The following is a 25032-nucleotide window of genomic DNA, read 5'->3' as shown; positions in this document are numbered from 1 at the left end:
AATGGAAAGATGGCTTCAGGGGTTTTTCTGATTTACGTATGATGGCTTTTTATTTAAAAAATAAATATAATGGCAACTCCCACATTGGGAAGAAAAGTCCAGGACTCCGTCCTTTTACTGAAAGGGGTTTCTTCTCTTGTTCTCAGGTCTACTGGGATGGTGCCGCCAGCACCCGGTTAGCCAGAACTCTGTTGAGTTGTGGCGGGCTACTCCATGACTGCTGATGGCATCCACCAGGCTTATGACCATCTGTACTCCTCCTTAATATTCTCTGCGTCTTTCTTGATCTCTCTGTTCTTCCAGCTTCTGAGGGGTCTAGGCTCCTCCCGGGTTTACTCTGCCAAGGTGGTTGTCTTTCCAGTGGTGCTTATCTTTCTGACTCCTCTCTGGTCCGCTCTTGCACTCTACCCTTCTCAGAGTCTTGCTCTGTTTTTATTTTAGTTACTCGGCCCCGCTCTACCGACAGGAGTTTGTCATTATTTTACCTTCTCCTGCCAATCTCTGCCTGTTTTCCCCCTGCTATTCTTTGTTCCTTCTCTCTTTCCACCTTTCTCCCAGCCACTGCTAAATCTCAGCCCTTTTTCTAACTGGACGTTTCTTTCTTGTTTTTAGATGGCGTTCAGGCAGTGGTGCCACAGAACCAAGGCTATTTTCTTGCGGTAAGTGCCCGGCGATACCCTCTGTCCCCTCACAGGAATGTCTTGACTTTCACAGCACATCACTTCAATTCCTCACTGAAATAATTCTTCAGTTTCATAGTGGTTATTCAAATCTCATTCTTCTCATGCCCCTTTGCAACAATTTCTTTATGGGCATGTTGTATCTAGAAGGAAATGTAAACACAGGCTAATGAAAATATTTAAGAATTTTGCACAGTAAACCATGTTGTGTCCTCTGAGCCTGGGGACGGGAAGGGCCATGGGAAATCACTAGACACATGTTATCCAGTTTCTCTGTCCTAAGTGCCACCAGCCTAAAAGGTTTACAACTGCTCACAACCAAAACACGATCAAATCAAAGTGGGCCAAGGAACGGGAACAATATAGACTAAAAACAGGGTAAAAGAACACTGAGTGTGGAAACATTGGAAGGAGACCATATTCTAGCAGTGGTGGCTAGGGTTGGGTAGGTGAAGAAGTAAGGGTGTAAGTAAGTGCTTACCTTGAATTCACTTGGGACTTGCAGCTTTGGGGACGGAACGCCGATTAAGTAATCCACAATTACCATGGTGAGGATGGTCAGGAAAACAGCAAAATCACTCACCATGGAGCGCACCTAGGAGAAAAACAGCAGGTAATGACTGTGTGGGACTATAAGACAAGACAACTCTTTTACATCCAGAGAGACACCGCTTGTTTTTCCACAGAATTGAACAAGACTCCTCATTTGCCAGACGAAGGTCATAAGTAATAGAGCAAGTCCACTCTGACCAGATGTTTTATATCCGTTATCCTCTGATAGCCCTCAATTATTATGGCCAATGTTTGGGAGGCACTGCCTTACCAGTAGATGATTTTATTTTGTAAGAAGATTCCAGCTCCATGTAAGCCACTGGCGATCACTGCTTTTCGAACAATTCCCTACAGGCTTGTTTGTTTCGGACCTAACAACTTATGTAAGTAAGTAAGTAAATTCTTTATTGTTCAGTTAATTAAAACCATTACAATATAAAGCATTCAGCGACATATAGAACAAAACTTTTGGGGCTGTGATAAAGGAATAATAAATAGAAGAAGGAAAAGGGAAGGAAATATAAAAAGCATAAAACTATGTAGCAAAGGGTCTGTCACCAAGTTCATTAAACTATTCCAGAGCACAAGTTAATCTTGGAGCAGTATTCTTAAGTCTCAATAAGGGCCGAGCCTATGGCAGCGGGCCTCGTTTTTTCACAAAACTGTCCAGAAATTTTACTGATCTACAGATCAGTTGGGGGTCCGCTGAGCATAGGATCGCCACTATCGCAGATCGGCAGGTGCGGACTCCTTGCTCGTTAAGTTTGTCCTTAAGCCAGTACCGCCGACCCCGATTCATGGCTGGACAGATGCAGACTATGTGTATCATGTCTTGTTTACCTGCACCGCAAAGGTCGCATTCCGTTGTATCTTGTGGTCTCCATTTCGGTTGGTCTAATCTAGAGGGCAAGGTGCCCAGCCTTAGATGGAGGAATTTTCGTTTGAGTATCAACGAGAATGGAGTATCTAGGTAGGGTGCTGGGGCGGGCCTTGTGTATGATTTAATAGTCATTCAGGCGTGGGTTCGGGTACTAAAGCTTATTTTGTCGTTAAGGAACGAGTGTTTCTTAGCAGTCCTTTTAACCACCTGGTTAAATGAAGGAACTGGCAGTTTTGTTTCCCACAATGTTCCCAGCTCGGTTGCCGCTAGTGAGAGCTTTAGGTACTTTGAGTACTCGTAGTTCGGGCTTGTCTGAATCGCTTCCCAGAGTGCGCCGTTCATTTTATTCTCCTGTTTCCTCCAGACGTTGTGCCAGAATTTAATGGCCTTGTATTTTTTCTGTAAAACTTGAGATTGTAATCCAAATTCAAGTCTGACTTGCGCTGGAGAGGAACTATTCGATAACAAGAATACCCGTTTATAGACTTTAGTTTGAATTTTGTCCAGGAGGGTGGCGCTTTTCCCATGGTGCAAAACACTCCCATATGCTATTGTGGGCAGTAGTTTTGATTGCATTGCCATTAGCAAAGGGGAGACAAGAGAACCCTTTAGCTCGACCGACAAACTGGCGAAGGCGTGCAATAAGGTGGCCCCCTTTCGTTCTATATCTTTGAAGTGCACTAGGAAGTTTAAGCGCTTGTCTAAGTGTACCCCCAGATATTTATAGCTGTTTACGGCTTCCAGCTGATCATTATCTATTCGGAAGGTTGGCGGGTTTTTGCGTCGACGTGTTATGAGCATTGTCTTTGTTTTCCTGATGTTTATTGTTAGCAGGTTCCTTTTTGTATAGCTGGACAGGTCATGCAACAGGCGTTGAAGGCCAATTCTTGTCTGGCTCAAAAGTACCACATCGTCCGCGTACGATAAGTGCGTTAGACGAAGGGTGCCTAGCCTGGGAGGATGCGCGTTAACCTTGCCTAGACTTTCTGCCAAATCGCTCATAAAAAAGTTAAATAGGTGTGGAGCCAAAACGCAGCCTTGCTTTAATCCATCAGCGGTGTGAATCTTTCTGGTCAGGCAGCACCCATTATCAATTTTTACCTGCATCCAGGTTTCAGTATGAAGATTGATAATAGGCAAGAGGATTGAGTCCGGTAGGCCGAGGTGTTTAGTTTTGCCCACAACATTTGCCTGTTGACGCGATCAAATGCCGCCTTGAAGTCCACAAAACAGGTATAAAGGTCCTGGGAATTCTGTAGGCTTTTCTCAGCGATCAAACATAGGGCCATAGCGTTCGTCATGGTTCCCATACCGCGGCGAAATCCGGTCTGGTTAAGTGGTATTTTACTGTTCGTTTCAGATCATTCAGCCAGATCGGCTAGTATCAGTGACGCGTAGTATTTTGCTTCGGCGTCGAGGAGGGCGATCAGACGGTAGTTGTTTCGAGTCCTTGCGGTCTCCGCCTTTGTAGATTGGAGTTATGATCGCCCCCCTCCAACTCTAGGGAACGCCACCTGTTTTGTTTACCGTTCGAAACAGTAGGTTAAGTTTACTAGCCCAGTACTGTGGGTCCTCCTTATAGATGGCTTGCGGGATGCCGTTTGGACCTGGGGCGCTGTCTTGCCTACTTTTTCCAATTATTTTTAGGATGCTTTGTTCAACATCTTGCCTGAGGCATAGTGCCGTAGTTCCATAAAGTTTCGCGTGATTCCCTTTGGGCACTGGGGCGGTGTCTTCCCGCTCAGGGTTGACTTTTGCTTCGGTAACCAAGGTTGTAGCTGTGCTCAAGTTGTGAATTGAGAATATGTCCGTTAAGTGTTGGGACCATTCCGACTCAGTTATACAGGCCATACTAATTGTTTGGGCTGTCCGATTTACGGAGTTGACTTGTAACCAAAAGGCCCGCGAGTCGGCTTTCTTTATGTTGTGCAGTAGTTTAGACCAGAACTCGTTTTGGAGATTTTGTTTTTCGGTCCATATTAATTTCTTGTATTGAGTCCTGGCCTTGCGTACTGCTGCCCAGATGCTAGCGCTTTGGGTTTGCCCACGTGCTCGATGTAATAATTTTTTCAACTGCCTCTTTAATAGTAGTACAGATCTATTACATTTGATGTTAAATTTGGAAGAGGTTCTTGAATTGTTACTTAGGTTAGACCTTGGGAGTTGCTTCAGATAGTAATTCCAGGTGTGTGGGCTCAGGGCATTCTCTGTCAGGAACTCTTCTAGTAGATTTTTGGCATTGTTGGCTATTCGTGGAAGGGATTCACTTGTCCACTTGAGCCTTTTCAGGTTGATGGTCGTGACATTTCCTGGTAGCGTCGGAGCTGGTGAGCATTTAGGTATGTCCATCGTGATCTCAAAATGCTGTTTAGCATGGTCGCTATCCAGAGAACAGATGATATGGAAGTCTTGTGTTTGACTAAGCAGTGGTAGTGTGACAAATGTGTGGTCCAGTATGGAGCAGGAATTGTGGCCTATGTAGGTCAAGGAGGGAGGGATGTCTTGATTGGATCTTCCGTTTAACGCTCTTAGGACGAGATTTTCCAGGTCCCACATGAGTTGTTTACCCTCCTTATCGTTCTTCCTTGCTTGAGGGACCACCTGCGGCAAGACATTCCAAGTTTCATTTGCAGCGTTGATGTTAGCTTCGTCCTCCGGTTGGTGTAGAAGGTTTGAGTTGAAGTCGCCCGTGAGAATTATCTCCCAGTCAGAATGTTCCAAACGCATATTTGAGACCACAGAGATGATGCGTTGGAAAGGTATTTTTTTGAGAGATTTTTTTGGGTTTGCGTATATGTTTATTAAGATTAAGGTTCTGGTTGTGGCCATTAGTGTACTCTCCAATTTTAAGATTTGCATGTCCGCCGTAGATTCGGACAGTTGTGTTGTTCTGATCTTTAGGGCTGTTGAAATATAGACGGAAAGGACCCCACGGGCTCGCCCAAAGCGCTGTAGGCGAGTGGCACTTACATGGTAACACAAACGGCCAGGTATGTCAATTGGGTCGGTTAGCCACGTTTCCTGTAAGGCTATTATCGCATACGGGTCCCAAGTGGCACCTTTGCCGTTTTTGTTCACAATGTCTTTAGCACCCGCAATGTTCCAGGAGAGGATTTTTATAACGTGGTTTACAGTATTAGTTGACTTACTGAGCGTTCAATTAAGAAGTGGCGGTTGCGCTTGTGGGTGGTCGCAGCCTGCTGCTTCGGCTCCCCTGGCTCCTTGGAGGACCGAGCGTGTTGGTCAATTCCTCAGTGCTTGGTTTATACTCTTGGAGTGCCTTCTTAGAAGCGGGGACGGATACGCTGCCTTGACCATTTCCTTCAAAAGAATTCCCCATTCTTTAAATTTGGCCATTTCAGAGAGAATGTGGGTCACTATTCCTGCCTCCCTCCATATCGTGACTGTACACTCTTTTTTTGGCTCGTCGTTCGTCGTTGTGAACTCGACTGACAGGAGGTCTGCTGAAGTAAGGTAGCCAAGGCTAGGGATTGCTGAGGTTAGACGAAGTATGTTCCCACGGTTTAAGTAATCTTGCAAGCCTTGCTGCTCGTATTCAGGGATAAAAAGAAGCTTCCTCGCGTTGGGGACTTCCTCTTTTGTCATTGGTGGGTTATCATTAATTTTGATAGTTTGGCGTTGATTCATGTGGTTATGGCTCCCAGAGTCTTTCACGTTGACGGTGTGACTGTTTCGGAGGGGGAGATTAACCCCGTTCAGGGATCGCTTATATGGAGCTCTTAATGGCTTCTCTTCATGTCCTACGCTTGTCACTTGCCTCGTTGCAACTAAGCACTCATTTGCGTCAACTAAGTTCTCCCAGTGACGTCTTCCCCTTGTTTCCCTAATTGTTTCAGAATTAACGTCCTTTCTGTCGGTTGGAAAGGTAACTTTGATGAGATCAAGTTTATCCCTGCTCACATTTGTTGCTGGTTGTCTGCCAGGTTCTAAGGCCATACTTGAAATAGTGATTAAAATTGGGGATACTATGTCGTTGGTAGCTGTCTTTACAGCAACCTGACTATTGGGCCTATCTTTACCAGACTTATCGTTGTTTAATTCCTTCTCAGTTGGTGAAAGCTGCTGGTAAGTGATCTGCGAACTTGAGGTCTGTTTGGGTGGTGGTTCAGGTGATCCTGGTGCGAGCTGGTTAATTGCTAGTGGCTTGTTTGGCTGACCGACGATAGTGTATTCTTGATCAGTGGTGACGTATGATCCCGATGTCTCACAGTGCTTTATGCCCGGAGAGTTCACTGTACCCAAGGCTTTTGGGGGGATAGCTCCTGCTGTATGAGATGATCTGTTTGACGGGTTTTCCTGTTGTCGCTTGTTAAGGGGTTCTGTTCTCGTGGCATGTGCCTCAGTTATTACGGGCGTCCTCTGACCCTTGATTTTTATGTCATTGGCTATCGTCATCTGTGGTAAGTCGTTGATTGCGACACTCTTGCTTTTTAATTTAGCTTGTTCAAAAATGGGAAAGTTTAATGGCGGCTGCTTGCATTCAGGATCGCTCCTAGTGCGTTGACTTCTATTTTTTCTAGCCCTTTTTTTCTGACGTTTGGTGAGTCTTATCCCGCAGACAACTTCAGGGGGTCGATCAGTGGTGAGGGGTTTAATGCTACTCTGCAAGTTCGTCAAGGCTGTGTCAGGTTTTAAGTTTAACTTTGAAGGTCTATTGACAGTGGTAATACTCGGATTGTTATGTTCCTCATTTCCTTCCGCCGACTGTTGGTGCGAAGCCACCGTTATGACTGCCTCTAAATTCCTAGGCTTATTTGCATTTTTTGCTTGGGTCACTTTGTGATCAAAAGAGATCAAATCGTCACTCAGTTGAGTCCTGGTGGTGGTTAGGTTAGTCAGCTTACATTCCTGCAAGATGTCCTTCAATATAAATGGCAGGTCCTGGAGTTTTTCAAGTATTGGATGACAAGTGCAGGAGTGAGTTGCCTTACTTGAGCAGACTTGTTTGAGTCTGAGGCTGGTCTAGGCGTTGAATGATTATTTGGGTGGACCTTGTCTATTGGGTCACTCAGATTATTTTTAAGAAGACTGTCCCTTTTACTGACTGGTCGCTGATTGTTAGGCATGTCAAAGTTCAATTCACTGTTATTTGGTGTTACATTGCTTGTATGACCTTCAGACGGGGTGCCCAAGGCTGAATTTGAGTCTCGCGTTGTTGCTGTTTTTTTCTCTGCGTCGGCTCCTGCTGCTGGTGCGTGCATGTTATTGTCCCTATGGACTTGGGCGAAACATTGCATTGAGTGTTTCGTTGGGTCGTGAACTTGTTCCGAACAGTTATGATCCGTCTCAATACCGTTCGACATTGTGGCTGTAGATGACTGGGCTAATTGGGTCGCTGAAGTGTCCTTTTCCTCTGTCTTTGTGCTGCAGATTTTCGGAGTCATTGGCTTCGGTAAACCGTTTAGGGTAGTCGGCATTGAATAGATTACTGACATTGGGTCTTTCATGAATGTGAACTTCCCCGAGGGTTTCACTGTTCCAAAAATTGAGTAAGTGAGGGATATTAAGCTGGGGGGTTGGTCGGCTTGCAAGGAGTGGGCAGGCGATTTGATCTTGGCCTTAGTCGTCTTCTTAATGGTTCTTGGTGGGTTTTCTCTCAGCCTCCCGGATCTCATCTTTCCCCTCAGTTGGTCCTAAAAAGTTTGCTTGTGATTTTATGGATTACTTGTTGTGTTTTTTTTTGTGTTTTTTTTTGCTACTAGGTCAGGTACTGGCAGGAGTGCTAGCAGGGGTGATTGTGAAGTTCTGCGGCAGCCTTACACCTTGCGCCTTAATCGGCACTGGAACCCTTGGGGGGTTCCTGCCTATCCTACTAGCCTAGTCCCAAGCGGGGTGCGATTCAGGTTGAGTGCGAACCTCCTCCTTGCTGCAACGCACTTTGTCCCTTCTATTTTGCGGTAATTTAGAACTTGTTTCTACTGTCTTTCGTGCCGTTGTGTATAATGACAGAAACAGCGTTTAGGGCATGTATAGGAGTGTTGTTATCACAGCGCTATCCCTTTTCCCTTTTCTCCCAGCGCTCACACTACCTGCTGCCGCTGACAGAACAACGTTAGGTGGCGTATACAGGAGTGTTGTTGTCACAGCGCTATAACTTAACTTCCAGCGCTCACACTACCTGGTGCCGCTGGCCCACAGATCCGTTCTCCCTCTGTTTTGATGTTAGTTTGCCGGCAATGAGTTGGGTGAGTTGAGTGACAGGGAGACACGGTTAGTGTTAATGTTGATGGTGTTGTTATTTCCTGTGTGCGCGGTTAATTTGATTCTCAGCTGGTCGGATTCAGTTAGCGGCTAGTTTGTCAGTTGGGGTCCACTGCCTTCCGCGTTTCCCCGTGAGTCAGGGTACAACTGGCCAAGCCGGCCACTGGGCGGGGCCGCCGGTCGGACCGAACCGCTGTGTCCCCCCCCCCCAGACTGTGGAACCGTGGGCGACGGACCGGGGGGCCAGTGAAACGAACCTGCGCCCACACCACCGGCCTGGACTGATGACCGAAAGCCCGCAGGCGGCAAGGGTAGCGGGTGAGCGGGTGAGCGCGGTCCGTTCCCCGCTCTCCGCCTTCCCACTAAGCGGTGAAACTGACGAAACTGGCGGTCTCCCACCTCCTACCTCCTTGAGGAGGCCACTTGGTGCCTAAGAGCCCAGGTCCCCTCGGTCCGCTTGGCCCCCCTCGGTCTTTTCCTTTCTCGAGTCCGTAAGGGCTCCTCTCGGTGCGTCCTCCGACTGTTAGCCCGCTACGCTCTCTCGACCCTCAGCTCTCTGCTCGCCACTGACCAAAAACAAAGGATTTAATCTTTCTCTACAGATCCTCCGCTTCAAGGGATGCAGATGGCACCCGTCTTGATCGGGGAATGGACCTCACCTCACCTGGTACCTCACTCAGGACTACGAGGCCCCTCTCTGACCATCGTTACCTCCGGCGGTGTCTGAGTCGGGAATGAATGACCTAACAACTTCTTTCACCATCATCTTTGATTTTATTTTTGTAACGAATGCAGGGTCTAACACCAAGCGATTCTGTCAATGGCAAACACAGCAAACATGATGACACTGCTATACAGAGAAACAGGCTAGACTCCACCGTTCTAACAAATTCACCTGACACTACACGCTGGCTATGGCCATATTGCTATAAAAAAAAATACACACTGGTATTAGGACAGAACGCTACGGAAAAAGGGCACTAGAAGTAGGTAGAACCGCACTGCCATAAAAGACCGAACAAATTGACAAGTTCAAATCGCACTGCTATAAAACAGACAACAGAAACAAGCCACGATAATACTGCTTTAAAATACTCCAAAAGCAGACCAGACCTATTGCTATAAAATCAAGTACTGGCGAAGTAAATAGGTTTGCCATGGCCGCCAGCCTATTGGATTTGTCAATGCGTGTTTATTGTGTAATGCTTTTTGCAAAATTTTATTATGAGGAAGCTGCCGTCCCATAATTAATCTAAAAAAATACAGCATTCACTAAAAGCTAAAATATTTTCTGGTCCAAAAACACACACATATTGCGATAGCAGTGCCGTCACCGAAGGGAACTGCTTTGCACGTGATGCGCTCCTTGGGAAATAAAAGAAGGTCCTTGCTCATGGCGAAGTTAGCCAATGCTGTATGTATGCTGTAGTAGGCAGAACAAAATTGCAACTGTACCACCAACAGACCAATGGATGAAGAGGGCTCACTGAAAGCCTCTATAAGTATATTATACTAAAATTAATACAAATCAAAAGGCTTTGACTAACGTCATACCTTAAAATCCAAATTTCTAGCAAATACATACATGTAAGCAAAACGCTCTCCAGCAGGGAGCAGCAAAGCACTGTGGAAGGGAGTAATATATATATATATAGAGAGAGAGCGAGAGAGCGAGAGAGAGCGAGAGCGAGAGCGAGAGAGAGAGAGAGAGGTGCTTCACATAGGGTAACTGTGGTAATGAGCCTCGGTGCAGTTAGATAGAATACCTTAATTAATAATTTTTAATTGCAGGTTACATGAAGAAAAACACATGCACGCCCCGCCAGGACTGCCGACCATTTCGTAGTATTAGCTTTGGACTATACAGTTCTCCGCCTGTCATGGCGGAGCATACAGAGCACTAATGAAACCAACTTGCTTTTTTAATAGCACTTTGTGCCTGACTTCTGCCGCTTCCAAGCCCTTGAAGCAAAAGCTGTTACTCTGACCAAATGTTATGCAATTTACTGAGTTTTAATAATTATTAAGACATTTTGCCGGCTACGCTCCATCACAACACTTAGCAAACAATACGCAGTCCAAAGAGATGCAACGAAAACCCTTAAAAAAAACATCGAACATATAAGACAAATATAGTAAATAGCTTGTATTCAAAACGCATATTGAGTTTTAGAAAAAATGTATTGAAATAGTCAAAATGTTTACTATGGTAGAACGGGTCTCTGTATAAGATTAGTCCTGGGTGGTGAACTCTACTCCGTTCGCAGAGTTTGCATACCTTTTTTCACTTTGTGTTTTGCGGAGTTCCAAAAAACACTGCTCAGCTACTCGGAGCAGAGTTTTTTCCCGCTCCCCAATGATAAGCTGGCAAGTGCGAGCGAGGAAAATCCAACGCTAGGCTACTTCTCAGCGAGATTTCTCAACGTGTGCGGCAGCGGATGGCCACTTCTGCTCGCGTTGGAAAACCTTCCGCTCGCATTGAGGAAGCTGGGGCTCAAGTAGAACTTCTACTCGAGTGGCAGAAAGAAGCTGTGCCTTATTGCGCTGCGCGTGATGGCCCTTGCGCTGATTTTACAGTGTGGGACAAACACCCGGCGCTGAAAATCATCAAACGGCGCGAGGTAACAGACACTGCTGTTCGTGGAACTCGTGTAGCTTTGCAGAGTTTGTTTTGTCACTTCGCGAAGTTCCACGTACTCCACAAACTCCACCCAGGCCTATCCAAGTTTTAGAATGAGTGTTGTCTTCGGTTCGGACATATAGGATTAGTAGCTTCATTTAAACTTGGAAATGTATCTGTCACACAGAGATAACACTTAAATATGTGAAATAATAGCCTCTACGTTCAACGAATGACAAACAGCGTCACTTAAAAAGTAGGTGGGAAATTCACAGAAATTTGTAATTGAAAACTTGCAAAATATACTGACATATGCAGAAATACCATAAACTCAGAAGTACACACTCAACTGCTCCCAGGACAGTCTTCCAGACTGCATGATTGGCTGCAATGAAAACTAGCGAACTCCGAGAGCCTATGGACGCCATTACAGAATGGCTTCGTGGTTTATTAGTCCCCCGGACTGACAAGGCTGACACAGCCCTCACCAGCTGAATAGGAGAGGTCGCTATGCTCAAAGGATTCATCCAATTACCTACACCCAAAGTATGTCGTAGGTAAGTGGACGCATCCCAAGTATATACCCCCTTAAAAATTATGCCCAGAAATTCCAACCAATCCCCCTTATGTAATCCATTTTAACATGATTCGATGTTATCAATTCCAAACAAACATACCCTATTAGCCAGCCCATTTCTACCAATTCAGCACTCACTGATCTTAGCACTCAGTGTCAGACGAGGGGCACCCTTCGAGGAAGCGATCTGCTAAACACAGCTGGACAACTGAAGTTACTGTACAATGCCATGTACAACACAACACTCCTGAACAACACAAAACAAGCAAAGATGGCGAAAGGAAGTAGCTGTTTGGCAAAGTGAATGCATAACTTGGGGGTAATCATTTATAATAATTCACGTTTCAGTAATTAATAATAAATATCTTTTTCTGACATAATATTTTCCACGCCATTTCGACCTTCCATGATTCAACAGGTCATCATCAGGACAGAGCAATCAAGGGGCACGAAGGGAAAAACGATTGCTGTGAGTTGTGTACAGGGGCAAAGAACGAATCCTGTCAACAACCGCTTAGTAAGTGATGGCGAATGGCCTCCAGCAAAGGCCAAGGGGACCCAGGAGCAGCGCTGGAAAGTTACTGAGCACTTTAGGGAGGCTGCAGAGACAGCATTCCTCCCTCAGAGGAACCGCGCCAAGGCCAGACAGGCCCTGGCAGTCTTACGCTGACGGAGGATTGCTCCCTCCACACTGTTGTCCACTATTTGGCGCCACCCGCACGAGTTTTCCTTGCACCTTGGCCGTGGACCTCGAGCATTTAGCATTTAATCTAATTTGATTCTGCTAACAATTGCCTGAAGAAACGTGAACAGAAGGATTTATTTCTGATCCTCTTCGGCCGTATCTCTGTTTATTGATTTACCCCACATAACAATACGTTTTATAAAGTATTATACAATTGATAAGATTCTTTTTTTGGATGACACATTTTTGAAGACTGTTGCACATATAAATTAAACCCATGTCCACTTAGGTCTACAGGTGACTCCTGTTCTACATGTTGCTACTTGGGTCTCACCGCACCGGGCTTTGAGTAGCTACTTTGCCCCAGATGCAGAGAGGACAGTAACCCTTCCTTGCATGTATTCATGCCACTTCACCCTCCACTTAATTATCTTGGGACGCCAAATGGTGCATTTTGTTTGCCCCTCGCCATACCTGTTAAGCCTGTTTGAAAAGTAGGAGGAGCTTTTTGGGCAGTGTAACCCAACTAGTGCACGTAAAAAAAGCTGGGGGGAGGCCGCCACCCCCAAAACTTGTGCTGCCCAGGGATAACCGCCGCCCCTTGCTAAGCCACTGTGCAGTGATATTCAAACTACGGCTTGCGGCACGCCTCACCTTTACATGCCTGCTGGACAACAGCACTGGCTGCTGTCATTTCGAGAGAGAGAGAGAGAGTATATAATAGAGCAGTCCCATTGTATTGGTGGCTTTCACATAGAAGGGAGAAATGAACAAATCAAAAACTAACATTCAAGGTGTTGAATGAGAGAAAACACAATAATATTCAACCTGTGTTATTTAATCTCATTGGAGATAATCATTTTATACAGAGAATAAATCATAGGGAAACCTAACAAGGTAACAAGGGAGGGAGGGCAAGATGGTAGGTGGTGAGAAAGAAAGTTTGTGGTGGTGACAAAATATCACAAGCAATTCTGGTATATATTGTTCACATACCGGATGGTCAAAGTACACATAGTATAATTTCTCGAGAGAGCACTAACATTCAGAAAGATGTTACATAAATGGTTAAGTGTTTATTTACACCTAAAAGAAGGCAAAGAACAGAACCAAATGAGGTATCCTGCACCACTAACTTTAGCAACACATTTACTTTTAAGATATTTAGCATTAAACATGTACAGAATATGATAAAAGCCTCTTCACATTTCTTAAGTGTATTTTATTAACATGGAGAGGCGTTTCACTTTAGCACATCAAATTATATCAGTGCAAAAAGAAGCGTTTTTTAAAGCTATCGTTTTTAAAAATGAACATAGAAATGTTCAGGCCTCCTCCCATCCTGACAATCATCCCAATAGTGAACTAAAGGGCAAGTCAGTAAGTCATCAGGGTCATGAGGACCCCCCTGGGTGGCCCGGTTTGTTATTAGGTTAACATTATAGTTTATTAAATCAAACACAGGGGCAGGTTGTGTTGATTGCACACCCAGAACTCTAGTATTTTAAGGTGCTCTTAATTGTGATAATGAAGAAAATGAAGGCAAAGTGAAGTATCAAATGCCTAGAATCACACAGTTAGGTCAAGTGGGGAAGCTGGGATTGATCCCAGGTTTTCTAATTCCACATTGTGCAATTCTATGTCAGTCTAGTTCAATAAACAAGTTACATCCTTTTTACACTTGCCTATCCCTTGTTAGCGATAGCAAGCATAGAAGGCTTAACCCAAAATGCGGTAGAGGGGTGGCGATTCACATACTGCATCTCACAACCTAAGGTGCAAGCAGGATCTCCCGTCTTTTAAAAAGAATCTTAAAACCTATCTTTTCCCGAGGACAGTGTAGTGGACATCTGTAGGAATGTTTGTGGTCAAAGCGCCAGGATACCCTTTGGGTGACAGTCGCGCTCTATAAGTATGCCTACAAATACAAATACAAATACAAACACAATATTATCAAATCTATGTCTCTTCTAGAGACTAGGGGCGTACTCATTGCGTAAAATTGAGGGCTCCCCCCTCAAAGTACATGGAGGGGTGGGGTGGGGCCCTCTCCAGCTCACCACCTATAACTTTTACAGAAGGGGAGCCCCTGGAGCTCAGGAACCCCTCACCGCAGGGGCTGCGGGGGGCTTTTGTGATGCCACTGGGCTTACTTTAGAGGGCAGTACATGGAATGAATCCCTCAAAAGAACTCCACTGCTCACTGACCACACCATGCACATGTTTTGCTTTCCCTAAGCCCACCTTACCCCGTTCCCTGCAAAGACCCTCTCCCAACCTGCTGGCATCAAAGCAGCCTTTGGTTGTTGAATAGAAAGACCGGCTGCATTGTTATAGAATTGTTGCTGTTACATGCAGTTCCTCGATTGCTCCATACCTAGGGCCTCGCTGTGTCACATTGATTCTAGAAATGTCTTCTGTCCTCTTCTCCCCTTCCCTGAAGGGACCGCACACCTGGGCACTGAGGGGTTATTGGAGGTTGTGCCCTTGGGCACCTGTTGAACTGGAACAGTGGGAAACATGTGTATATGTGTTGTGGCACGCTGTTGTCTTAAACGAATGTTATCATACGGTCATGCATTGTAATGCAATCATTTCTTTTTTGATGTTATATTATGTACTGTGAGCAACATACGAAAAAGCAATAAAAGATATTCAAACAACAACAACAAAAAATCAATGCAGTCTTTGGGCACAGCATAGGCCATACTTCGGGGCCCCTGGGAACATGTGTACAAGTACCCATGGTATATGGTAATAAAAGGCAATATCTAATTGAGAAGATAGACATGTTCACATCTCAGACAATAATGTTACCCACGGTTGTTCTTTGAAAGAATACGTTGTTGCAGATCTTTGTTCTTCAGTTTGTCGTCAATTTTATGATTTCTAAAACGTTTTTGTGATAAATCTTTATTTTTATCACATTTATTTATTTATTTATAAAGTTCACAGCTGCAATTTTAGGCATTGTACATGGGTTCGCCCCCCTAATCCCCCATCACAAGCAGAGGGTGCATAGAATATTATTCCATGAAAGGTGTGTCGGGGGCGGTTTTGCTTTCGCCTGGGGTAACCGTGCCCGCCCTGCCCTACGCTGCACCTCAGATGGATGTACGTCAGTACAACGCGATCTTTTAGATCATGGTACTTTACAACGCTGCCATTACAACACAAGTCATTACAACGACTTGCGTTGGTGTGCGCGGATTGAGGATTATTATTTATTTATTTTATTTATTTATTTCGCAATTTGTTTAGCGCGCAAATACCCGGAGGTGTCTCGGCGCTATAGGATCAGAAACTGCACAAACTAAAGCATCTATTGTGTAAACAACCACGTCTTAAGTTGTTTCCTGAAGCTGAATAGCGTGGGGCATGTCTTAATACACAGAGGGAGTGAGTTCCACAGTCTGGCAGTAGCCACTATGAAACGTCTGTCACCCCAGTTGACCCTTTTTGTGGGTGGGACGTTCAAAAGATGGGCTGAAGATGAACGGAGAATTCTTGGTGCCTCTGGGGGTTTAAATGCTGATTTGAGGAACTGAGGTCCAGTATTATTAATGGCTTTGTAAGCTATACATAGAGCCTTGAACTTTGTGCGACTCCTCACTGGAAGCCAGTGCAGATTGTGAATAAAAGTGGAAATGGAGTGGTGTTTTGGGATGTTGAGCAATACCCTGGCCGCAGCATTCTGCACCAGCTGAATCTTGTTAAGCACTTTTGCCTGGGCATTAAGCAGAAGGGCATTGCAATTGAGGTACCAGAATCGATTCCTGATCACGTAGTATTGATAATCGATATGTTAGGATTAGCATGGTGTCACTAAACTCACACTGTAGACATGCATAATTAGTATTTACGGTATTTTCTTTCCACTTAGCTTCATGCCACGTTACGCTATATGGATACCATATTATGGCCCTCTTTAATATCGTACATGCACAGGCCTTATTCTCCCTTAGCTCTAAAGGCCCTGCTCCTGGGAAAGAAACCAACTGTTGCAGAAACTGCTGTTTCAGCTCGGTAGGCTCGGCAAGGTCGTAGTTAGCCGAGGAAGGGCCGATAAGCACATTCCGGGAGGGGTGCAGGGTGGTTTGTCTCTGAGAAGACAGAAGGGAGTCACCCGTCTGACCTTGCTGCCTGAGCGAAATCAGGAGCTCTTTGTGTGCCTTATATGGGCTTTCCTATTACTGTACTAGCTTGTACCAATTTGTATTTTTCCATGTTAGGCCATGCCGGTGCCAACGCAATTGTATATATGTGATGTGCTGACAATGTGCCAGCAGTCTTCTTGGCGGACCTTTCGGGTCAGGTCGCAAGGAGCTCCTCTGGCAGAGTTTGTGTTTGTCTAATAAACGCTTGAACCTTCTACACTGCCGACCGACTGCTTATTTGTAATGATAAGGGATTTGGTAATGTAATGATTATTGTTGGGAAGGGATCATATATTTTTCGGTACTTCAGTTGGCGACTCCGCCGGGACTCCGCGTTGGGGTCGTCCCTGTGTACCCACAGGGGACATCGAAAGGGGTCCTCTTGATCGGGAGAGTTGCAGACCAGACGCATAAGAAATTGGGGTTTTGCTCTGCCCTCCCGATCCGGAGGGCTTCAGCTGCTAGTAACCCCACGCCGGAGTCCTTCGGGTGTAACCCGAGAACCTGCAACGCTGATACTGGGCAAACGTCGGCAGTGAAGAACGTTCCGGCAGACCTGCGTGCACCAGGTGAGTGTTGTGTCTCGTTATATGTTGAATTGCATATGTAGATTTAAATAACGGGATTTAAGCATCTGGTGGCCCACGGTCACGGAGAAACTCTGACTTTGCATTAGTTGTCACAGAGAGGATTTGGTCGGAGGTTCGACGGGGGCAGTGTGGAACTGCACGTGCGAACGCTCTGGGTACACTAAAGATAAGGATTATACGCCTAGGGGAACTGCGGTTCCTGCTCGGCCGGACTGTTCTCGGGAAAGCCGATGGTTGAGATTGGGTAGCACCCGGACAAATCTGGAGCGGCGCTGAAACGCGGGCTTAGCCAGAACAGTTCGGGAGGTGAACCATGAATGCTGTCGGATGGCCTGTAGACCGGTCTGTGGTTTAAAACCTGTGTAACCATCTTTAGGCAGTCTGAGGACGAGACTGTTGTTGGTCGTGTTTTTGCAGCCTTTTGAATAAATTAGCAGAAGAGTTCTCCACGAGTGGGAGCCGACGGGCTCCACTTTTTTGATTGCAATTGCAGGAACTTATGTGTCACGTTTTACGTTTGTCTGATGTATAAGGAAAATACGGATGTGAGGATGATGGGTGTCATGGCCATGAGAATGAAAGCGTAAGGATAACGTGATATTTAATTTTGTTGAATTTGTACTAACGAAGAAATTCCTTTTCAGCCAGAAATTAGATAATACAATATGCCGTGCTTTAGCAAATTGTGTTTTGGTTGTGTCCATAGTGAAGAAGGGAGGTTAGACGAGAGTCAGCCGAACCCCCCGGAGGGGACACCTAGCCACTTTATGTATTGTAAGCACGGTATTGGCCCTCTCATCTTTAACTCTCTGTGGCATAAATACACTAAGGACAATATAGAATTACAGTGGCCAAAAACAGGGTCTTTCGATGAACAAAAACTGGCATATTTACAAGAACGTCTTTTTATTAAACGCAGCCGGCAGTCGATGTTCGACACCCTTAACAAATGGCAGAAAGAAGCTAAGAGACGACGCATTCGATCTGAAAAATTAATGAAGATAGAGCAGGGACAGACTATTACCCAGAAGGCTATCGCATATGACAAAAATAAGGTAGAACAAAATATTGAGATTGCAGACAGGCGGTTTAAACTGCAGGTAGACCAATGTTATGTAGCCAGAGAAGGGGCGGAAGATGAGATTGAGGAATTGTTAAATGCAAGGCCTCCCCCACCATATGCCCCGGAGCGTATATACCCTGCAATACCTGTCCAGCCAGAAGTTAGACCACGGGCATCTGCGCCCGAGGAACGGGGCTCCGTTATCAATGAACAAAATAACGATGTTTCCTCACCTCAGGGTGGGGCCTTGGCTACGCTTGTCCCCGAAACTACACAACTGATTACTTCCCCTCAAACGCACTTGAGTCTCCCTATGCCGGAGATATCCTCCCCCCGAGCTTGTATTACACCCCGAGGGTTTGACCCGACCCCGAGAGGAGCTGTAAGGGGCCTAGATAGCAAGCGTTTGTTCACTAGAGCATCCGTAGAATATGGCGAAAAAGAAGCATTAGGAGACCAGGCTGTCAAGTGGGTGCGGAATGAAGTATATACCCTGATTGACATATGGAGTACTGTGAAGGATTTAGAGCCAGTCATGCAACAACATGTGCTATACGAAATGTCCAATTCGCTCATTGGGTATTGGGAAATAAGCTTTAGGGACGGGACAGCCCCCCAGATCTTGTATACTATCAGAGATTGGGCCCATAAATTTAGCCTAACACCGGAAGAAGTATTTAAGAATGTAGACACTTTGGTACAATATCGCGACAGATTATTCTTGAAAAGTCCACAGTGGACTACGCAATACCCTATGCGAGAAGTACACCCAATTTATCATCCCGAAATCCCTGAGCAACGAGATGGTAACCAGGCGATCATACGACAAGGGGTGGCGGCTCGGTTCCAGGAACAGTGGGTTTATACCCCATGGAAAAGAAGTGAAGTACTGGCGTTGAAATCTCAGCTGCCAGATCCCCGAAAGAATCCTACTGCGTACTACAAAGAATTGACCGAAGCAGCTGCATCCGCTGTAATGACTTTAGCCGATGTTGAATTGTTCTTCGGACTGCTAGTACCGGTTGATATATGGCGACAGGTGCACGATTCTAATCATGCTGAATTTGGTGGCACGTGGGAAGAGTTAAGGGGCTGGGACCAGGATCGCAAACCGGGGGACAAACCCAGAGTGGAAATAACTTCTCTTCCAGCGAAAATAATAACTTTCATGCATACTCTGATCCCACCCCGAAAAGTCGATTGGGATAAACTGTCCGCCTGTAGACAAAAGAAGGACGAAAGTGTGTCCGACTTCTTTACCAGGTTCGAAGAAGTTTTTATTGATTTTAGTGGACAAGATTTGGCCACAGAAGGGGGCACAAGGTTGTTCGTTAACAGGTTCGTTACGAACCTGGCTCCGGAAATTTCAGCACGACTAGAGGCGGCAGAGAGTACCTGGACTACTTCTTCCCCGTCTGTAATACTCAGCATGGCCCAGTACTACGAGCATAGAGAAAATGAAAATAAGGATAAGGTGGATAAGAAGGTTAAGGATCTGAAGACCCGAGTACTGTTACAGCAAGTGGTTCGAGGGCAAGGAGGAGTTAGAGGTGGCCGGGGCCCAATGACGAGAGGGGCGGGGACAGGAAGGGGTTCAGGAGGAGCCCCGTCAATAGGCATCAACCAATGTTCCTATTGTAAAGAGGAGGGACACTGGAAGGCTCAGTGTCCATACTTGGCCGCCCAGAACGCAGCAAATCGCGGACGAGGTAGAGGACGAGGGGGCCCCGACCGAGGTGATATGCATAGAGACGAGTACAGAGACGTTCAACAAGACAGGTCAGAAAGGAACCACTTCGATAACACCCAACGCAGACAATACTATCATGGTGACTATGCCGAAGGGAATGATGATGAATATGCCCCAGCATAGGACAGCCAGGGACAGAGGGGGGGCCATGTGTCAATTCCGGTCAATCAGAGGGGACCCTACATCAGAGGGGAAGTGTTGGGGACATCTGAAAACTTTCTAATTGACACGGGAGCAATGAACAGTTCCGTTGCTCGATCATTGGTTCCAGGGGCAGCTCTGTCCGGGCAAAACAATGTTTCGGTGTGTTTTTCTGGAGTCCCCGTTGTAAGCCCCATCTCTAAACCTATCCCCTTTACGATCGGTCCAGCTACGATGGACACTCCTTTCTTATTGACATCGAATTGTGGGGAGAATCTGTTGGGATTGGATATGCTGAAAAGATTGAATGCTACTATACATTGTTCTGCGGATGGGGTCTATTTAACTATACGTCCCTCTGTAACACCTGTTAAACAATGTTTTACGAAAAATGAACGACTCCCACCGGAGTTCGATGGCGTCCCAACCTCCCTTTGGGCGACAGGGGACGCGGATGTGGGTGAACTGGACATACCCCCAGTTCACATCACGTTGAAGCAAGGCGCTAAACTACCACGCATCCCACAGTACAAAATAGCACCGGCGGGGGAGCGGGCTTTATTGCACATCATCCAGGAACTGATTGACAAAGGGGTTGTAGAGGAGACAAACGCCAATATTTGCAATAGCCCGATCCTCCCGATTTTGAAGAGGAACCATGACCAAGGGGAGGTGGGTGCTGCCTATCGTTTTGTGATTGATTTGCGAGCCGTAAACAAAATTGTGGTACCACAGTATCCTGTGGTGACCGATATCACTACCATCCTCACCATGATCCCTCCGACTGCACAGTATTTTTCGGTCATTGACCTGAAAAATGCTTTCTTCAGCATTCCTATCCACCCTGATAGCAGACAGATCTTCGGATTTTCAATATCCGGACGCAGCTTCCGCTTCTGTCGCGCTCCTCAAGGCTACACTGAAAGTCCGAGCATATACAGCCAGGCTCTGAAGGCTCTGTTGGATGACTTAGAATTGCCGGATGGCAATGTCCTCTTGCAATATGTAGATGACTTACTCATTGCATCTGACACAGAGGATGGATGTAAGAAAGCTACGGTTAAATTGTTGCACCATTTGGCTGTCAAGGGGAACAAGGTATCCTTATCTAAATTTCAGTATTGTCGAAAGGAGGTGACCTACTTAGGTCATCTCTTATCGAAGGAGGGTAGACGACTAACACCTGAACGTATTGCTACCATTTCTAACATGTCTGTACCTTGCACGCAGCGTGAAGTCCGCGCTTTTCTTGGCATCACATCTTACTGTCGCCAATGGATACCTAATTTTTCACTTCTGGCTAAACCTTTGTTGCATTTGACTACCAAAGATGTGCATGAACCCCTACCCTGGACGGATGAATGTCAGCTCTCTTTTGACTCTCTAAAAACTGCTTTATGCTCTGCCCCTGTTCTGGGTACTCCAGATTATCGTAAACCTTTTGTACTATATGTACACGAGGTCGACGGTTGTTCATTATCTGTTTTAACGCAGGCCTTTGGAGGTAAGCAAAGACCGTGCGCCTATTTGTCAGCAACATTGGATAATGTTGCAAGAGCACTTCCTAGCTGTCTGAGGGCTACGGCTGCAGTAGCGGTGGCCATCCGGCAGTCAGAAGGACTCGTTTTAAATTCCAATTTGACTGTAATGGTGCCGCATGCAGTAGACACCTTGCTAAATAAAACAAAAACGCAGCATCTTACGAGTGCACGCCTTACTGGATATGAGCTGACCTTATTTGCACCACATATTACGATTACTCGATGCGCAACATTGAACCCAGCTACATTGTTACCACTCCATACGAGTGAACAGGACACTAATTTACATGATTGCATATATCGCACTGAGGAAGAGACCAAGGGTAGAATTGACCTCACAGACACACCCTTAGATCAGCCCCAGGGAGAGCTATATGTGGATGGTTCCTGTTTCAAACTAACAGATGGCACAACGACAGCTGCATATGCCATCACGACTCTGAAAACAGTTGTTGAAACACTCAGACTACCCCACCGATCAGCCCAAGCTGCTGAACTTATGGCCTTGTTACGAGCCTGTGAGCTGAGTGAGGGACTAGAGGTCAACATTTACACGGACAGCCAATACGCCTTTGGCGTAGCCCATAGTTTTGGGCGGCTGTGGAAAGAAAGGGGTTTCCTTACTTCACACGGTCAGAGAATACAGAATGGGCAACTGGTTTTGAGGTTGTTGGATGCTCTCACTCTCCCCAAGAAAGTGGCTATTATTAAATGCAGTGCTCACAAAGTAATTGTGGATGAGGTAGGAGAAGGCAATGCTTTTGCAGACCAGGTGGCCAAGCAGACAGCACAGTCGCTGATGTCACCTATGTACGTTCATTCCTCTACTAGATGGGTGGGGGGAGACTGTGAATTATTTGATAATACTATGGAAAGTGTCAGAATACTACAGAAGGAAGCCACCTCAGAGGAACTAGAGAAATGGGAACAAGAGATAGGGAGATTGGATGAAAATAATTGTTGGATCGATTTGACCGAAAAACAAAGATGGCTACTGCCCAATGCATTAGTACAGGCTGTGGTAACAATGGCGCACGGACCAGCACACATAGGAGCAAAAGGTATCTGTGGGATCTTAGATCCAGTTTGGAATAATCCGAATATCCAACGGACGGCTGTCCGTTTGGTCCAATATTGTATGGTCTGCTTACAGCATAACCCAGGAAAAGGAGAAACTGTTTTGGCCGGGAATTTCGCACCACCTGCATTGCCTTTTGAAGTGCTCCAAATGGATTATATTCATATGGACCGTGTCAATAATCTCAAATATGTACTGGTTGTAGTTTGTGCATTTAGCAAATGGGTCGAGGCATACCCTACTAAGGAGAACACAGCACTGGCAACTGCAAAAGCTCTCCTGAAAGAGTTTGTGCCTCGCTTCGGATTGCCTCGTTTGATTTGGTCGGACAACGGGCAACATTTCCATGGGGCCCTTGTGCGGCATATCTGCGAGGGCTTACACATACAACAAAAGTTCCATGCTGCCCGACACCCCCAATCAGCAGGGCTCGTAGAAAAATACAATGGCATTCTAAAATTGAAGATGGCAAAAATAAAGGAGAGCACGGGGTTGAACTGGCCTGACACTTTACCTCTAGCCCTTATGTCCTTACGTGTCACCCCGCATTCACGTTCAGGTCTCTCTCCATATGAGATACTGTTTGGGAGACCTGCTAACGTCTGGGGGGTACCTCGACCTCGTTCTTTTGCAGATATTGAATATCCTATGTTGATTGATTACCTGTATGCTTTGACTAAAGACCTTCGTTCTATTCATCAGCAGGTAGCTTCTGTACTGCAGCCACTGCCAGAGGGCCCCGGTCATCGTTTACAGCCCGGCCAGTGGGTCCTGGTCAAAAAGTTTGAGCGAGACACCAGCTTGGCTCCTAGATGGTCTGAGCCACGGCAGATTCTGTTGGCCACCCGGACGGCGGTTAAAGTGGATGGCAGGAAGCATTGGATACATGTTTCGCATCTGAAACGACTGCCACTTCCACTTCCCGGTGAGCGGTCACGTCCAGGGGAAATTCTAACACAGGAAACTGAAAGAGCTGCTGCATTTGTGCCCTTTTCTGATGCCTGCGAGATTGAGCAGAGGCTACGGGAAGGATCGGCGAGATCAGATGACTTGGTCTCCACTGAAGTTGCAAGTGAGCGTGCAGTAGCGTTGAATTCTGTTTCAAGTACCCCAGACGACAAAACGTCACCAGTAGGGAAAACCCCGGGTGTGCTCTTTTCTGACCCTGAAGTGTTGGGTCGTGAGCGATATAATCTTCGGCCCAGAAGGCCGACACACGGCGCCTCAGACCACATTGTCAGGAGATAGGGAAGGACTTCATTGCATAAGATAGGGTTTGCTAGACTACCGGTCTGAGCGCTGAGCGAGACACTGGACTGAACTCGTTGAGAGCTGGAACTTTTCAATCATTGTGCTCTGTTCAGAAAGAAGATTCTGTTCAAATGGATATGGCTTCTACCTTGGAATAGGGATACGAGTCTGCCTGTGAGACTCTGACGGACGCAGGAACGAAGAAACCCTCTGGCAGGTCGGACTGCTAGGCCTATCTCTGGACTTTTAGCTAGCAATGTACCCTTTTGGTCGTGTAATCCTAGAAGAAGAGTTTCCTATTGCGCCTAGACGCATACCTTTCTATGAGCCAATGTTTTCCACATGGACCACGAAGGTCAAAATAGCTTTTGTTGTAACTATAACTGTTATAGTAGCTGTGTTCATGAGTCTGTTTGTATACCTAGAACATAAATACCCCTTACAAAAGTTTTTGCCCACAACTGCCGCACCTCCCGAGCATTTCCTGTTTACCCTAGCGCCCCACAAAGAAAGACATCGCCAAAAATATGCTAAAAATGTATTCATAGAAATGTTGCATCAGACGCACAATGTTACTAACGCCACGGATTGTTGGGTTTGTGGACTCCTGCCTACTGTGGTGCGCAATCATGATCTATTTCTCTCCCGCCCTCTGTCTTATCTAGGTAGTTGTGAAGCATGGTACAAACTGTTTCTGGCGATATACCGGCATGGGAGTGAGCATTTCAGGGATCTAGATGTCAATGAGCACAATATTATTCTTGATTATGTTCGAGCGCACTATGCGTATAATAGAACAGGACATGGGGATAAGGTGATAATTGACCCACAAGGATGTATACAGCTGTATTTAGCGGTAATGAACAAAACTTGGTTAAAAGATGAACTGTATGATTTTAAGGACTTTAATGCCACCCAATACTTTCAGATTTTCATCGAACGAAATGTTACCAGGGACCGCACTGTCCCCATTCCTATTTTGAATGTTTCTGCAGGATTTTGTGTGCAAGGGATAGGTAAGGTACAAATGGGGAATAGCATCTGCAATTATACCTATCGACTGCGAAAACTTATTAGCCCTCCTTTGATTACTCCCCACAATGTGTACTTCGTGTGCGGGGAACATGCATACACTTGGCTACCACGAAACTGGGGGGGACGCTGTTATCTGTCCTTTCTGTTTCCCCCTGTTTATGTGGCTCCCTCCAACTATCATAAAACGCATCAGTTATACCCGATGCGGTC

At 46.0% G+C, this 25032-nt stretch overlaps 1 protein-coding gene across 1 annotated transcript in view; it reads right to left on the bottom strand.

The window, feature by feature from the left end:
• The window catches only part of SLC4A8 (solute carrier family 4 member 8), a 755839-nt gene that overhangs the window by 149917 nt on the left and 580890 nt on the right, over positions 1-25032 (bottom strand). Inside the window, exon 17 of the mRNA XM_078688864.1 lies at positions 1162-1275. Within this exon, the coding sequence (XP_078544990.1) occupies positions 1162-1275 (114 nt within the window). The remainder of the gene's footprint in view (positions 1-1161; positions 1276-25032) is intronic.

The sequence above is a fragment of the Lissotriton helveticus genome, chromosome 1_1, assembly GCF_964261635.1.
Source record: "Lissotriton helveticus chromosome 1_1, aLisHel1.1, whole genome shotgun sequence".
In the NCBI taxonomy this organism is placed as follows: Eukaryota; Metazoa; Chordata; class Amphibia; order Caudata; family Salamandridae; genus Lissotriton; species Lissotriton helveticus.
Note: the sequence above shows the minus strand (reverse complement) of the source record. Positions and strands in the feature narration are given on the sequence as shown.